Source organism: Denticeps clupeoides, chromosome 14, assembly GCF_900700375.1.
Source record: "Denticeps clupeoides chromosome 14, fDenClu1.1, whole genome shotgun sequence".
Classification (NCBI taxonomy): Eukaryota; Metazoa; Chordata; class Actinopteri; order Clupeiformes; family Denticipitidae; genus Denticeps; species Denticeps clupeoides.
The window spans coordinates 15,901,831-15,916,844 of NC_041720.1; the positions used below are offsets into that span (position 1 = coordinate 15,901,831).

Consider the following 15,014-nt stretch of genomic DNA (forward strand, 5'->3'; position numbering starts at 1 on the left):
GATGCTCGCATGTTAGAGCGTGAGCGTGACTGACACATACAGAGAGAGTGAGTGGGAGAGAGAAGGGGAGAACGCGGGCATTTGTTTTTCCTGTCCAGCTGCCTGCCGCACGCTGAAGAGGTGAGGACTTTTGTCCCCCCCCCCGTTGCGTTACCCCGTCGCCGCGTCCGTTCTCTCTCCCCCTCTCTCTGTAGCGGTGATCTTTGTCCAGCCCGTGTTTGTTCAGCCTCTTAGCCATGCATGAACAGGCAGCTCCAAGCCAGAGTTCGGGCTACGTGTGGGTTAGCCTTGGTGGGGTATAGCTGCAGTGTAGCTGTGTGGCCGCATTTGTTTGTTCACTGTGTACTGAGGTTTGTGACAGATGTCAAATGTTTGTGTGTGGTAGGATCTGTCTGTGGTGCGGGGTTTGGGAGAGACTGTGTGTGTAGGGTATGGGTAAGGTCATTGTATGCTAGGCTATTTTCAATGTTATTTTGTATCTTGTTGTGGTGTGACTTTTGTGTTTTATCTGTGTCTGAGAAATGTGAAGAGTGTGTGTCTTTTTCTATGTCCAGTCCACCTCGTTCTGTCCCGAACAACATGAACGACGCTGCCATCGTGTCGTCCGGAGCTCCTACTCCCACAAAGAGGTATTTCCTTGCTTGTAACCTCACATATTTCAACTTAAACACCTTACTTACTGTGACCAAGTAGGGCCAAATTAGCGATGTGCAAGAAAAAGTACGTTTTTGGTGGCAGTGTGTGTGTGTGTGTGTGTGTTTATTCATTGATTCCCCATATTCAAAGTTATATGTTTCTCCCTCAGTATGATGTTCCATTGTTGTCTGTTTTTCGTATTTCCTACTGTAATTGGACCACAAGGGGGGGTAATTTCGCATAAACTCATTTTTCATTTGTTTGCATACTTTTGTTCTCTAGACGTAGCAAGAATTTTGCTGATTCCATTTTTTGGTTTATTTGCCATTGTGTGTCGTTCTCTCTGTTCTGTTTGTTTTGCGCATGAACACCCATGTTTGTGCGTGTTTGAATGTGTGTATGTCATGTTCGTGTCATGCCGTGACATCAGCAGGATGCAAGGATTGGCCGCTGCTCAGCGAATGAATGATGAGCATGCGCTGATCGCGGCCTATGTGAACCGGCTCCAGAGCAGCCCACGGTGAGACCGAGAGTGAAAGGAAAGGAGGACAGAAGATAATTGGGAATAAATGGCGAGACGATGTGACAGGGGTGGGGGGTTCAATTGCATATTTCAGTCCTTCAGCTCTGGTTCAGCTGGGCAATAAGGGCTGAGGAACAGTTACTGATCAGTTGCTAATGATTTACTTACGTTATACACTTGTTATGGAAAGAAAATCATCTCACACAGAATGGTGTATGTGTGTCCAGTGCATTGGACAGCCCAAGTAGACTGGATGAGGAACACAGACTGATCGCCCGCTATGCAGCACGCCTGGCAGCAGAAACAGGAAACCCACCAGTGAGTCAGACCACACACAAACACACACACATATATAATTTGACAGGAATTTAGTATTAATAACACTTCTAAAAATGCCTAAATTACATAATGTATAATACACGCATAAGTAGATGCACATACAAACAGACACAATTTCACCGTGGGGCCCTTATGCCCGTATTTCTCTTTTTGCATCACCGTTACCAACTATTATTCTACAGCTCTTAACCAGAGTGTGTTCATCAGCAGAAGTCAACAGCCGACTTCAATTTCGATGTCAACAAACAACAGAGACAACTAATCGCTGAGCTGGAGAACAAAAACAGGTACGCGTACGTTTGTAATAGCACAGGTTTGCCAAACGTCCTGCAAATACGACCATGCAAGAAGGGATAATTTCACCTGTACCTGCAGTGTGGAGTAACTTTGACACTTTTTTTTATGGCTCTCTCGCATGCTGTTCCTGGCATTGCTTCATGATGCAAAGTAAAGTAAAGTGAAGTGATTGGCAGTGGGCAGCCATGACAGGCGCCCGGGGAGCAGTGTGTGGGGACGGTGCTTTGCTCAGTGGCACCTCAGTGGCACCTTGGCGGATTGGGATTCCAACCGGCAACCTGCTGATTACGGGGCCACTACCTTAACCACTAGGCCGCCACTTCGCCCGCCATCTCTTGTAAAATTAGGTCATTGTATGGCCTCCAGTTACACACTTTACACTCCAGTCATGTACACAACACTAAATTTGAGTGAAGGATAGCAATAGTGATAATAACTGAATATGGGCTAACTGCAATGCTATTTTCACGCTAGTTAAATAGGAAGGACATCGTGCAATGCTTCCAGGTTTGTGTAATCATACCATCAGGACCGTCTAGACAGTGTCAGTTCCAGGATCAGTTCGGGTCTCACAGTGTATCTCTTTCCAGGGAGATTCTGCAGGAGATCCAGCGCCTGCGTCTGGAGCATGAGCAGGCCTCCCAGCCCACACCAGAGAAAGCCCAGCAGAACCCCACCCTGCTGGCTGAGCTGCGGCTGCTAAGGTTACATCAACATCTGATCATGCTGCAGGAGATTCTTGATACCTTGGCTCAAAATTAGATATGCTAATTCACAACAGTCTGCTTCAAAGTGCTGTGAAAAAGTGTAGAAATATCTTTCAACTTTTTTTTTAAATAGAAAATAATGCAGGAGGGTACCGGTAATTAGCTAAATAATACAAATAATACAAATGTACATACAGAAATCATACATCATGCTGCTGCTATTAAACACTAGGGGTGTGTACAGTTCACTGAAAATGTAAAAACCGAACAGAAATACAAGATGCTGTGATCAGTCTGTCATGTTTTGCAATTTCAGTCTGCCTGAAATGCCAAGCAGTAATTCAAAGTACCCAGCTGTCATCTACAGCAGTGGAGGTTGTAGTCACATGCTGATTCTCATCTCTGCTGACCCCACTACAGAAAATGTTTAACAGCACCACCCGGTGGACTAAATCTGCATACAAAAACATTGATATTTGATGTCCCTGTATCGATACAATATATAATATTGTACACATATAACATATTGCAATATATTGCTGTATTGATATTTTATAACACCCCTGTTAGACTTCTTATACACCAAAACTCCTGTGTGTCTCTTGCAGTTTATTTCTGGAGTTACAATTTCACAGAAAATGTCTTTATAATTAGAAAATGTTACAGTATAAAAACAATGGGGACACAAATATACTTCATTAAATAATTGTGCAAGTAAGGCCTGCATCTAACTTTAGATTAATCTTCATCAGATGAGTATAATACAGCATTTCTAGAAGATGTCAAATGGAAGATCATTGTAGGTTTTAGATATCTGGCACTGATACTTTCAAAATAATCATTAGCACACAGTAAATATGAAAAGAGCCAGAGAAAATCTATCAAAAGACTTAATGATCTTCTGGAACAAAGCCCTGTTGTCAATGCAGTCACAGGTTTTCCAAAGGGGCCTTGAATATTAATGGGATCAATGCAAGTATTGGCGGAGTTTCCATTAATAACTTGTCTTTTTTGGTAGCTGGTGTCCATGTTGTGTCTGATTAAAAGCACAAAGCAGCATTTAAGTGTTTTTTTCAGTCGTTCATCAAGCTCTGTACATTCAATGTAAGAGTCAATCGGTCACTTTTAATATCTTTGAAGATGAGTAAGAAATGTAGAGTCCTTGGCTTCTGTGATTATGTTCTCACTGTCTTTTTCAGGAACTTGGCAGCTCAGTAGCAGCCGGTCTGCATTTCCTGTAAGCATGAACAGTTAACAGATAGCATTACCGATCACTTTGTGTGTGTATGTGTGTTAATGAGACAGGCAGAGGAAGGACGAGTTGGAACAGAGGATGTCAGCTCTTCAGGAGAGCAGGCGAGAGCTGATGGTGCAGTTGGAGGGGCTTATGAAACTGCTGAAGGTGAGACACGAACACACTACACACAACAGAAGATCCTCTGTACATACAATAGCAAGAAAAAGCCTGTGAACGCTTTTGAATGTCATGGTTTTCTGCATAAAATTTGATCAGATCTTTATCTCAGTCAAAGGTATTAACAAATATAATGTGACTAAAATAATAACAGAAAAAATCTGATCTTTCATGTCTTTGTTGAGAACAGCAATAAACAACTTCTAGTTGAAAAAGTGTGGATACCAACCAGTCTGAAGGTGTGGACCAACTTTGCATCACACAAGAAGAAGACGTTTATATTGTTATCGAGGCAAACGGCAAGATCAAGCTGAATTTTAACATGATCACTATTTGAGTTTTGGCCTTGCTAAAAAGGGCTTTCGGGGGATCATGGATTGTTGCAAAGAAATTTCAAAACCTTCACCAGTCTACAGTCTACAAACAAACTCTAAATGGAGATACTTTGGGGCTGTGGCTACTCTACCAAAATTACCCCAAGATAACAACAAATAAAGTAACGAAACAAATCAGAGTGACAGCCAAAGATTTGAAGGCACCATTAGAACTGGCTAACTTCTATGTTCATGGGTCAACAGCAAATAGAACAACTGAAAAAAGCTGAGAACATTGAACAAGAAGGGTGTCTTTAGTAGGGTGTACTGAAAATTTAAGGTGGTGGTTTTGGAAAAACTAATAAGACTAAGACTGGTCAATTTGGAAAAACACGCATAACTACTGCATATTAATATAGTAACACCATTATGATTTGGACCAATTTGCCATCATTGAGATGAATTCCCAAGATGAATTCCCAAGTGCAAAAGACACTTAAGCCTGAGTGTCTCCAGGGGGACTGTCCCTTTAACTACTGATTGTAAAAAGGAGGCCTGTCTGTGTGTCAGTGTCATTCAGACACATTCACCTTTCTTCAGATATTATTTTCAAATACAGTTTCTGCACCAATCAGTCAAGGGGCATATTGTCATCATAGCACATAAGTAGTGTGTTGGGGACACTCACACACCGTGTCAGGATTTGTAAATTAAATCACTGTTCTTCACCCACAATGAGGAAGTAGGGTGTGTGTGAGCTGTCATTCATGCACACAAGATCCTCACATTTTAAATTGTTGATAAAAAACATCCTTAAATTGAAATTCAGGGTGTCGGAAAATGACTACATTGATGTAGAAAAGTGCATGGCCTCTGAATTGATGATTTTAATAAAATAGTAGACAAGGTTTGAATGCATTTATCTCTGAAATATTTAGAAATAAATAACAATTGCAAGGCTGCAAAATCCCAGGCTGTGCCTGCTGCAGCTACAGGTCAAGAACATCATTGGTTTGTTTCTGCTTTGCCTGATAAGATGTTTTTGGGGTGATTCTGTGTCACAAACCCACCTCCAGTTCATGACTCCCTGGTACTTTATCAACATGCTTGTAGACATTCACTGGGAATTGAGAATCTGCTAAAGTTTGATAAGTGTATTAGTATTTATTAGGATCATTTGAAAGCATTTTTACACAATGTGCAATAATTAAGGGCCATATATAAAAACAGAAACAGCAAGTCACAGAAATAAGTATGTCCGGTTTAGGACTGGATTTCATTTAATATAAAGAAATGATTTGATCATTATTAAGAAATTATTAAGAAATTGTTTTTTCACTTACATTAAATATTTTTTTAATTCATGTATTTTATTAGAATATATTTTAAACATTCACTTTCATGCAAAACTGCAACTTTTACTTAATAAAACACAATAAATAAAATCACTTTTACAGTGGAATTTTTAATGCATACACAAGTTTTTAAAACCTTGAGTTGACAGAAATGTATTTTTGAAGACCAAAGTTAAGTGGCCCTTTGTATTTAACGGGCATTCATTTTATTTCTTGTATTACTCTGCTTTTCTCTGGCCTCTCTGCTGCCACCTGCAGGACGAGGAGCAGAAACAGGCTGTAAGTGCGGGTGTGCATGTCAGAAAGACCCACAGTAGTGGTGTGTATGCCTGGGAAGGCTTAGTGTGTATTGGCATGAGGGGTAAATTATAAGTTAAAATTTGAATGCTTCTGTTTGCTTAAGCAAACCTCAATTTGGGTATTTGGAGGGGCTGTGTTTTTGTGTGTGTGTGTGTGTGTGTTTGTGCTTCTGTGTGTGCGCGCATGCTCAGTAATTCTTCACTACTAATTGTTAGGAAAGTCTTGCCAGATTATTTGCTCTGCTGCTTTGTTCAGTAGGCTGTTGTGCCTACTGTGTAAACTGCAGTTTCTTTAGACTGATGAAGGGGGTTTTCTCCCTCAGGCTCAGGCAACCGGGTCACCCCAGACATCTCCGAGCCACGGGGCTGGTCGCTCTATACCCATGCCCGTCCGGTCCACGTCCGCTGGCTCCACCCCTACACATGTGCCCCAGGATTCGTTGGCTGGGGTGGGAGGGGACGTACAGGAGGCTTTTGCTCGGGGTAAGAATCTGGACTGTGTTGAATGGCTGAGTTCCTCTAAAGCAAACAGTAGGGTTTCTGTTCGAATAATAAGCCTGACTTTGCTTGATGTGGTAAAACAGGTTGTCCGTGTTTTCTGTAATCCTACAATAATGTCCACAAATAACCAAAAATTTTACTAAAACACAGATAAATCAAGTTTAGCCACAAATGTACAATAATACAGAATTTTGGTCTCTATGGCATACAGAATTTATGATCAGTACATTACATTTTTTCTCTATTTAAACTGTGTAAATGGCCTTTTACCCTTTGCCCAGTGGCTCTCAAACATTTCACATTGAGTACCACCAGGCAATAGTGAAATGTTGTCTAACAGTCTGCTGCATTTCAATGTCAAAAACCAAACTTTTTACTCCACAACTTTTTCCAAAGGCAGTCGTTCCTTTTTTACATTTAAAAAAAAGATGCGAACGTGCAATCAAAATACAGTGCACGACTATTGACCTGTTATAGTCCAGTTTGCCAGAACAGCCATGGCCTTATTTGAGAGTTTTTTTTTTTCAAAGTTGTTGAAAAGAAGGACTCTTTTGCTTTGAAATGCGTTTTGTGCCTGCCTCAGCCCAATACGATTTCGTTTTACAAGCATTCAAGAGGTACTATTTAATTCTGAAGGCTAGTTTCTCAACAAAGTTAGCTAGACAGATTGTGAATATGCTGCTACCCATAATGGCAGTAGCAGGCTAAAGCTATTTTATCCATTTCAATTCAATGGCTATGTTAGTAGTTTCCATGTATTTTATACACTGAATGTATGTTTTTCAGCGATAAATGGGATAAAAGTGATCAATGTGAGTTTAATTTTACATGCTGGAAATTCAAATCTTTTACCATGCACAGTATGATGCTAATTGGAGTGGAGTTGTGCTTGTACCCAGCTACATTCCCAGATTATTAAGACTGATCCCATGTGAGTTGGTACTCAGAAGCACAGAAACATGTCCAGAGAGTTTTGTTTTCATTTTGCCACACGAAACGCACAGATTCTTGAGTTTCAGCGAGGTGCGCATTGACAAATTCTGCTTATATCATACGATATAATGATCACCCAGAACAATGATATTGTGTAAATGAAAAACAACTGTTTTTTTTTAACTGCTATTGTACCTGTACTCTGCATCAGTTGTCAGTTTCGGGGGGCACTCAGTCGGGGCGGTCCTAGCCTCTTTGGTACTCCCTCCCCCCTCGATTTTTAAACAGGTGTCAGACTTCAACCCAGCAGCAGCAAGCAAGCAAGGACACAGAGGACCTCGCGATCACGTCCCGCGTTGCATATGGGTGTGATAGAATTTAGAGTACACAACAACGCTGAAGTTCTGAAGTTAGCTCCTTACTCGCAGCTCCTTGTTCGAAACGTCTGTATGCTTTTTACTTTGTGAGCCGGTTATTAGATGTCATTCCCGCCAGTCAGAGAATCCCCTCCCTCTGCGGCAAGCAGCAGGCGCACCTCGCAAAATGAGGGGGCCCTTATTCCCTGCAAACGGGGAATAGAAAAGCGATTGGTGCCCATGCAATCATGATGTCAGGGCAGCATGGGGGTGCGCACAAGGAAAAAAAACTGCCACTGGCACTCAGTAACTCACACTCAGTAATAACATTCAGTCATACAATTTTTACAAGTTCAGCTTCCAAAGACAAACACTGTGCCAACCATATAAAGATTGTCTGAGTAAGACACTTAACCCTGAGTGTCTCCAGGGGGACTGTCCCTGTCACTATCGATTGTAAGTTGTTCTGGATAAGGGCGTCTGATAAATGTTGTTAATGTAAATATATGATCATCTTAATAGTTATCCCTTATTAACAGCATTCCATTAAAAATGTATGTCTGAAGTGACAAATTCCTTAAAATGAGTAGATTTTTTAAAAGTAATTAAAAAATAGCCATTAGAGCCAAATAAATCACTGTACGTTTACTTTTGATACTCAAGTACATTTAAAGGCAAATACTATTGTACTTTTACTCAAGTAGAAATTTAAATGGATTCCAGAATTCTGGACCCCTTCTGAATCCCTCTCTGTTCACCAGGAGCACGTAGAAATCTCCGTAACGATTTATTGGTAGCGGCTGACTCCATCACAAACACCATGTCTTCCCTGGTGAAAGAACTGCACTCAGGTAGGAGCCATCGCGTTGGTCTTTTACTGTAGTCATACGTAATATACACCACCATTATATACCATATTGTCACGATGGCTGGACATGGCGAGGAAGAAGGACACATAAGCACAACGTCATGAGTTCAATACATATTAGACAGGACAAGGGGAACATCACCAAACAATAACCCGACGCGAACAGACAGGGCAGCTTTATACAATTACACACAGGTGAAAACGATCAGAAAACGTGACACAGGACCAACATGAAACTTCGGTCCGAACTCCGGACCGGATCATGACACATGCTTTATGTTATTATATACATGTACTTCAGGAACTATTACACAATGCGCCATTTCATATATAATTTACATAATTCATGGTACAAGTAAAATATTGTCTCACGGTGATGGCCAACATGGCCTCACACCTCCAAGATCCTGAGTTTGAAACTTTGCCTTGTGTTATTGTGATTTCTGCTGCGTATAGGTTAGACAGCACATAGTGGAACAATCTCCGGAACCAAGACATAAAAAACATAAAATATCAACAATGCTTATTTCACAATGCAGCAAGCTGTTAATGTGTTTAATTTTCTATATAGTCAGTGAGTCTCTTCCCCAAAGTAACATTTCTGTCATGATGGATTAAACTGAAATCTCTTTTGCGTCCCTGTCTTCGTTACTGTCCAGTCGACGATGCAGCTGAGGAAGAGGACAGACTGCAGAATGGGAGGGACCGAGGTGAGTCCAGAGCTACGACTTCCTCACCTTTGCAGATATGCCGTAAAACATGATCATTCTGCACGTACAGATAATAGACTTGACTGTTTTGACAAAGATTGTAGTGCATAGAATAACTGCGAACAACCTGGACGCTTTACTGTAAACGTCTAACACTGGAACAAACACAGACGTGAAAAAAGCAGGTGCCACGTGTCCAGGCAAATGAGAGCATAGTTAACCGTATGCTTTTAATAGGAGTTGCAGCAGTAGCCAGGCGCATCTGGTGTGCGCCCGCTCCACGGTCAGGCTTATTAATGGTTAATGACTCGTTAGCATTAACAGCGGGGCTGTTTACGGGGCTCTGTGGCTCAGAGGTTCTCATGGCCCGACGCAGGGGTTATGGGTGTTTTTTTTAACTGCTTCCCAGGTCCCAGACAGAGCCGCCATTTCTTGGCCTGATTATGGCCGACAGACATGCTCGTTATTCGCCCTGGATTTTTTTTACCGTATGCTTACTTTTAAATACCGCTCCCTTCTGATGTTTGCAGGCAGGTTACAATCTGTATAACAAGTCCTGTCTAATCAATTAAAGCACAACTCGTTCTTCTTGCACATTCAGGCATGGCAAATCAATGGCTGAATGGAAAGTAGCACAGCCTGGCTGGCCCAATTTAGCTGATCAAGAGAGTCACAAACATCCGTTTAAAGCACCAAAAAAAATAAAGCACTTCATTTTATATAGTTTGGGACCAGGCCACGTCACCTCAATTGAACAAAAGGACACGAATTTTCCTTTCTGGTTAAAGAGTGATTCCAAGTTAATTGCTTAAAACCCCTGACATTTGGGTATCGTCAGGATGCTGTTGTTGCAACCACCTCCATGGTTAAATAGCTCATTTATTTAAAGTGTTGGAGTTAATAGATCTTCAGGTAGAATTAGTTACTACCCATTAGCGGTGAGCTACAGATCACTGACCCCCTACATTAACTGCAGCTTCAAGGGAGTGAAGCATGGAATAATTTACCGGAAAGATTTGAGTTTACTGTGGAAAAATCAAGCAATCGTTGGGCAAGGTGGTCAATGCTACTGTAGTCTCCTGTGGTAAAGTTTAAATGGAAACTGCTTTATGGATTGCTTTCCTTCCTTCTGTACTATTTCTGATAAGGTTTCTATGTGTGTCATGCCACATCGGTAACGGGGAAAGACACAAGCGCTCGATATGTTCAACAAACCGAGGGTTTCAACAAGGAAAACATGAAAATGGCACGTAGGCCTGGAAACACAGAGAAACAAAAGGGACACGCAGCACCACACATGTATAAAGATGGACAGGGCCATGTGGACACACCCCTGCTCTTAAAGGGGTCCCAGTTTACACATCACAATGTGTAAAAATAGAGAGAGGGGCTTTAAAAGACATTAAAACTATTTTTTAAACATTCCACTACGTGAAAATGTTGTTCTCATTTGAGTTTAAGAAACGTCAGTTTTAATTGCTCTAGTTTGATTAATTTTGCCACGTTTCGCTTTTTTTTTCTGCGTTACAATTGAAAGGAAATATTTGAAACACAGTATGACACTCGTCACTTTTACATGACATTCTAAAAAAATATAATCTGACTGAAACCTTTTTTTTTTTTTAAATGAACACTAAAGTTCTACTAAGCTTGCATGTCTACATTCAGCTGGACCCAAACTGGACTAGGTGTTCTGCACTTGCTCCACAAGGGGAGGGGACAGAAAAAGTGATAGGCCAACCGGAAGAAGCACAATACTAACAAGCTGCCGCCTGTGCTCGTGAAGTTTGACACACAGGATATTGGTCAACCCATGCAACCAGGGACTAGGAGAGTAAGCGCAGCTCGACTAAACTGTGCGTGGAAGCATACTGTGTTAAAAAAGGGAGGAAAATTCTAAATATGTGTTGCTGGAGTAAAAGGTTCTATGCTAAATTCTGTACATTTTTGCGTTGATGTGCAGGTGCCATGATGGGCCAGAAGCATTTGTTCTCCCTGTAGACCTGCCCCAACACAGCCGACATGTCACTCAAGCCCTGCTGTCACCGTGGTGACATTACACAATGGGCAGAATGTCCATCGAAGAACCTGACTCTTCAAAGAAAACGAATAAATCGAAGACAACATCAGTAGCAGGACCTCCACGCTTCCACCCGCGTGGACGCTCTTTTCTTGTGGGACAGTTCGCGATTCTCCCGTACCTGTCTGCCTGCTGTGCTTTTGGTTTTACTGTATGTTTTTGTTCTAGATTTAACTCCTACATTACAGGAGGTAAAACCCAAAGATAACGGAGATTTTGCTAACTGGGTCTGAAGAATGTGGCCCCGCCCCCTCGTCTGTCTGACCTTTGACTGGCCGACAGTTCTGTAGACTCACCCCGTAGACAAATAGAGAAGATGGAGTATGAAGACATTACCAAGAAGGCAGCGGGCATGTGCGGGCATGAAAGAGAAAGAAAGTGCACGAGAGAAAAGTGATAGGTGGGATATTTTGACTGAAAGTGGGTGTGGTCATATCTGCGGGCATTGTCACAAGAGGGCGGGGCTATGCAGTTTGCAGAATATTTATTTATGTGATTTCGGACCTGTGACAGAAGAGCAGGGCCGAACCAGTACGGTTTGTTTTATTTATTGTTTTTATTTATTTCGTGCGGCGCTTCAGTATTGGATGTTCTTGACGTGGAGAAATGATCCCCCACTGGGCGTCTTGAGAGGTGATCACATGACGACTTCAATCCCCATAGAATCAATGTTGTTTCAATCGATCAGATGTATATTGAAGATATTTACGTTTTTGTTTTTTTTTTTATAATGAGAAAGATTCTAGGGTCTAGGCGCAGTGACAGGGAGAGACAGCTCGTGGTTCTTTGTGGTCAGGTCGTCCACCCGCGTTTCCCATGATGCCTGTTTTTTTTTTTTGGGGACATCATGAAGCTCTGCCGCATGTCACATGTTCATATGTGTCCTGTGTGTGCACAGGGGTGTGTACATTAGTCTTCAGTGTTTCTGTGTGTGTGTGTGTGTGTGTGTATATATATATATGATTGACTGTGTGTGTGTGTGTGTGTGTGTGTGTGTCTGGATATGTGTCAGTCTGTACACGTCTGTCCGGACCGCTGGACTGTAACAAAGTTATACTAGTGAAGCTGTCTTCAGCAGTGGATCCCCACCGAGACTCAGGAGTTGCTGGAACTGATTTTTGTCGTCTTTTAGTTTCGTTTGGTTTTTGGGAGTTCTATATGATAACTGCTGTACAAAAAAACATGATCTGCTACAGTTGTGCCAAAATGATTTGTTTATTTGTGATTTTCCTCGTAGTTTTAGGCTTTGAAACCTCGCAACGTGTTCAGCCAGTTTGACTTTGTTTTTTGCGCTACTTCTATATTACGCAACATGCCTTTTTCTCAAAAAAAAAAAAAGTGTCTGTTTACATTGGTTTTATTGCAAAAATCTTGACATAATGGTACGACCGTGTAACCCTGATCTGCAGAATTCACTTCTTGGGCTACCTGTGGGCCGACGGCTCACTTTTTAAACACGTTCAGCACGTGGTGTGATGGGAACGAACGTCAGTTCTGGGTTTCCGTCTTCCAGCTGGGATGAGGATGAGATGGGAGGCGTTTTTTGGAACGTATGGTGCTGGGAACCATTAGCTTTTGTAAATCGGGAGGTCAGAGGTTTCCTCCGATGTTGCTGACACTGAACCCTGATGCTGTTTGAATATGAAATGAAAATGGGAAAAAAGGCACATTTTTTTGGATGCTGCAAGATGATTTTGTGGACATGATATCGAATGTTGGTCTGTTGAAGATTAAAATAAATCATATTTAAGAATCAGAACAAAATTGGCTATTTGTAATAGTCTTGTGATTCTTCTCTTTTTTTCACAGTTTAAATTCAATTTATAATTCTAAGGGTAATGAATTCTGATGCATTACTAATAATTGAATAACATTTTAATGTTTAAAAACACATATGTTACATTTTCTTTAGCTTTTAAATTAAACATTTTAGATTACAACAAATCATACATAAATGATCAAATGGGAAGCTAAAAAGGTAGGAAAAGTATTGATCAGCGTGTGCAAATAAGAAACATCTCTTAGTTTTAGGTGTAGCATGTAACAAACCAATGCAAAATCTGCATCATCTGTGGTGGATACAACCATGTCTGACCTGCTCATGTGCTGTGAGCACCACTGTTCTGGGTTATATCACAGTGAGATGCATATGTAATTAAATATGTAATAAATGAAAAGTTAGAAATTCTATATAATCCAGACAATTATCAATATTATTTTTCGTGTTTTTGCCCAAAACATCACGTCCACCAGCAAGACCACCACGCCACCAGACATTTCTAAAACCACTGGTGGACAGAGCAAAACTGGGGGGAAAAAAACATACCTTAGACTGTCAAAATAGGGCCCAAGTACATTTTTACATTTCAGCGTACTGAAAATCTGCAGAGGAATTTGTGGTACTCTGGCAGTATGTAGAACTGTGTCCTCACACCTACAGTACAGGCCAAAAGTTTGGACACACCTTCCCATTCAATGTGTTTTCTTTAATTTCATGACCATTTACGTTGGTAGATTCTCACTGAAGGCAACAAAACTATGAATGAACACATGTGGAGTTATGTACTTAACAAAAAAAGGTGAAATAAGTGAAAACATGTTTTATATTTTAGTTTCTTTGCTCTGCTTTGCACACTCTTGGCATTCTCTCGATGAGCTTCAAGAGTTCGTCACCTGAAATGCTTTTCCAACAGTCTTGAAGGAGTTCCCAGAGGTGTTTAGCACTTGTTGGGGTCCAGCTCACCCCAAACCATCTCGATTGGGTTCAGGTCCGATGACTGTGGAGGTCAGGTCTCCACTTTTTGTTAAGTACATAACTATACATGTGTTCATTCATAGTTTTGATGCCTTCAGTGAGAATCTACCAATGTGAATGATCATGTACTGTACATAGCTCTATCCTAGTCCTCATAGAGTTGGTGTCTGCAAACTTTTGACAGGTTGAGTTTTTTTAGTTACTTAGCTTGATTTATTTAGAATAAAAAAAAAAAAAACGTTCTTATAAATATATTTTCATTATGTTCTTCCTTGAACCTATAGGGAGTGCAGAATTATTAGGCAAGTTGTATTTTTGAGGAATAATTGTATTATTGAACAACAACCATGTTCTCAATGAACCCAAAAAACTCATTAATATCAAAGCTGAATGTTTTTGGAAGTAGTTTTTAGTTTATTTTTATTTTTAGCTATTTTAGGGGGATATCTGTGTGTGCAGGTGACTATTACTGTGCATAATTATTAGGCAACTTAACAAAAAACAAATATATACCCATTTCAATTATTTATTTTTACCAGTGAAACCAATATAACATCTCCACATTCACAAATATACATTTCTGACATTCAAAAACAAAACAAAAACAAATCAGCGATCAATATAGCCACCTTTCTTTGCAAGGACACTCAAAAGCCTGCCATCCATGGATTCTGTCAGTGTTTTGATCTGTTCACCATCAACATTGCGTGCAGCAGCAACCACAACCTCCCAGACACTGTTCAGAGAGGTGTACTGTTTTCCCTCCTTGTAAATCTCACATTTGATGATGGACCACAGGTTCTCAATGGGGTTCAGATCATGTGAACAAGGAGGCCATGTCATTAGTTTTTCTTCTTTTATACCCTTTCTTGCCAGCCACGCAGTGGAGTACTTGGACGCGTGTGATGGAGCATTGTCCTGCATGAA

General features: G+C 40.9%; 1 protein-coding gene across 13 annotated transcripts in view; it reads left to right on the forward strand.

Moving 5' to 3' along the window:
• Positions 1 to 13,110, forward strand: part of LOC114802942 (dystrobrevin beta-like) — a 38,403-nt gene extending 25,293 nt beyond the window's left edge. For 3 of the 13 annotated variants that reach the window (XM_029002095.1, XM_029002097.1, XM_029002096.1), the window contains exons 11-21: positions 555 to 629; positions 1,067 to 1,156; positions 1,387 to 1,477; positions 1,706 to 1,785; positions 2,386 to 2,499; positions 3,808 to 3,904; positions 5,844 to 5,864; positions 6,208 to 6,367; positions 8,436 to 8,525; positions 9,202 to 9,252; positions 11,216 to 13,110. In XM_029002095.1, the coding sequence (XP_028857928.1) occupies positions 555 to 629; positions 1,067 to 1,156; positions 1,387 to 1,477; positions 1,706 to 1,785; positions 2,386 to 2,499; positions 3,808 to 3,904; positions 5,844 to 5,864; positions 6,208 to 6,367; positions 8,436 to 8,525; positions 9,202 to 9,252; positions 11,216 to 11,253 (907 nt within the window). In that variant the 3' untranslated portion in view covers positions 11,254 to 13,110. The other 10 variants (XM_029002099.1, XM_029002100.1, XM_029002098.1 and 7 more) reach the window with 10 other exon arrangements.
• Positions 13,111 to 15,014: the final 1,904 nt, after the last annotated feature.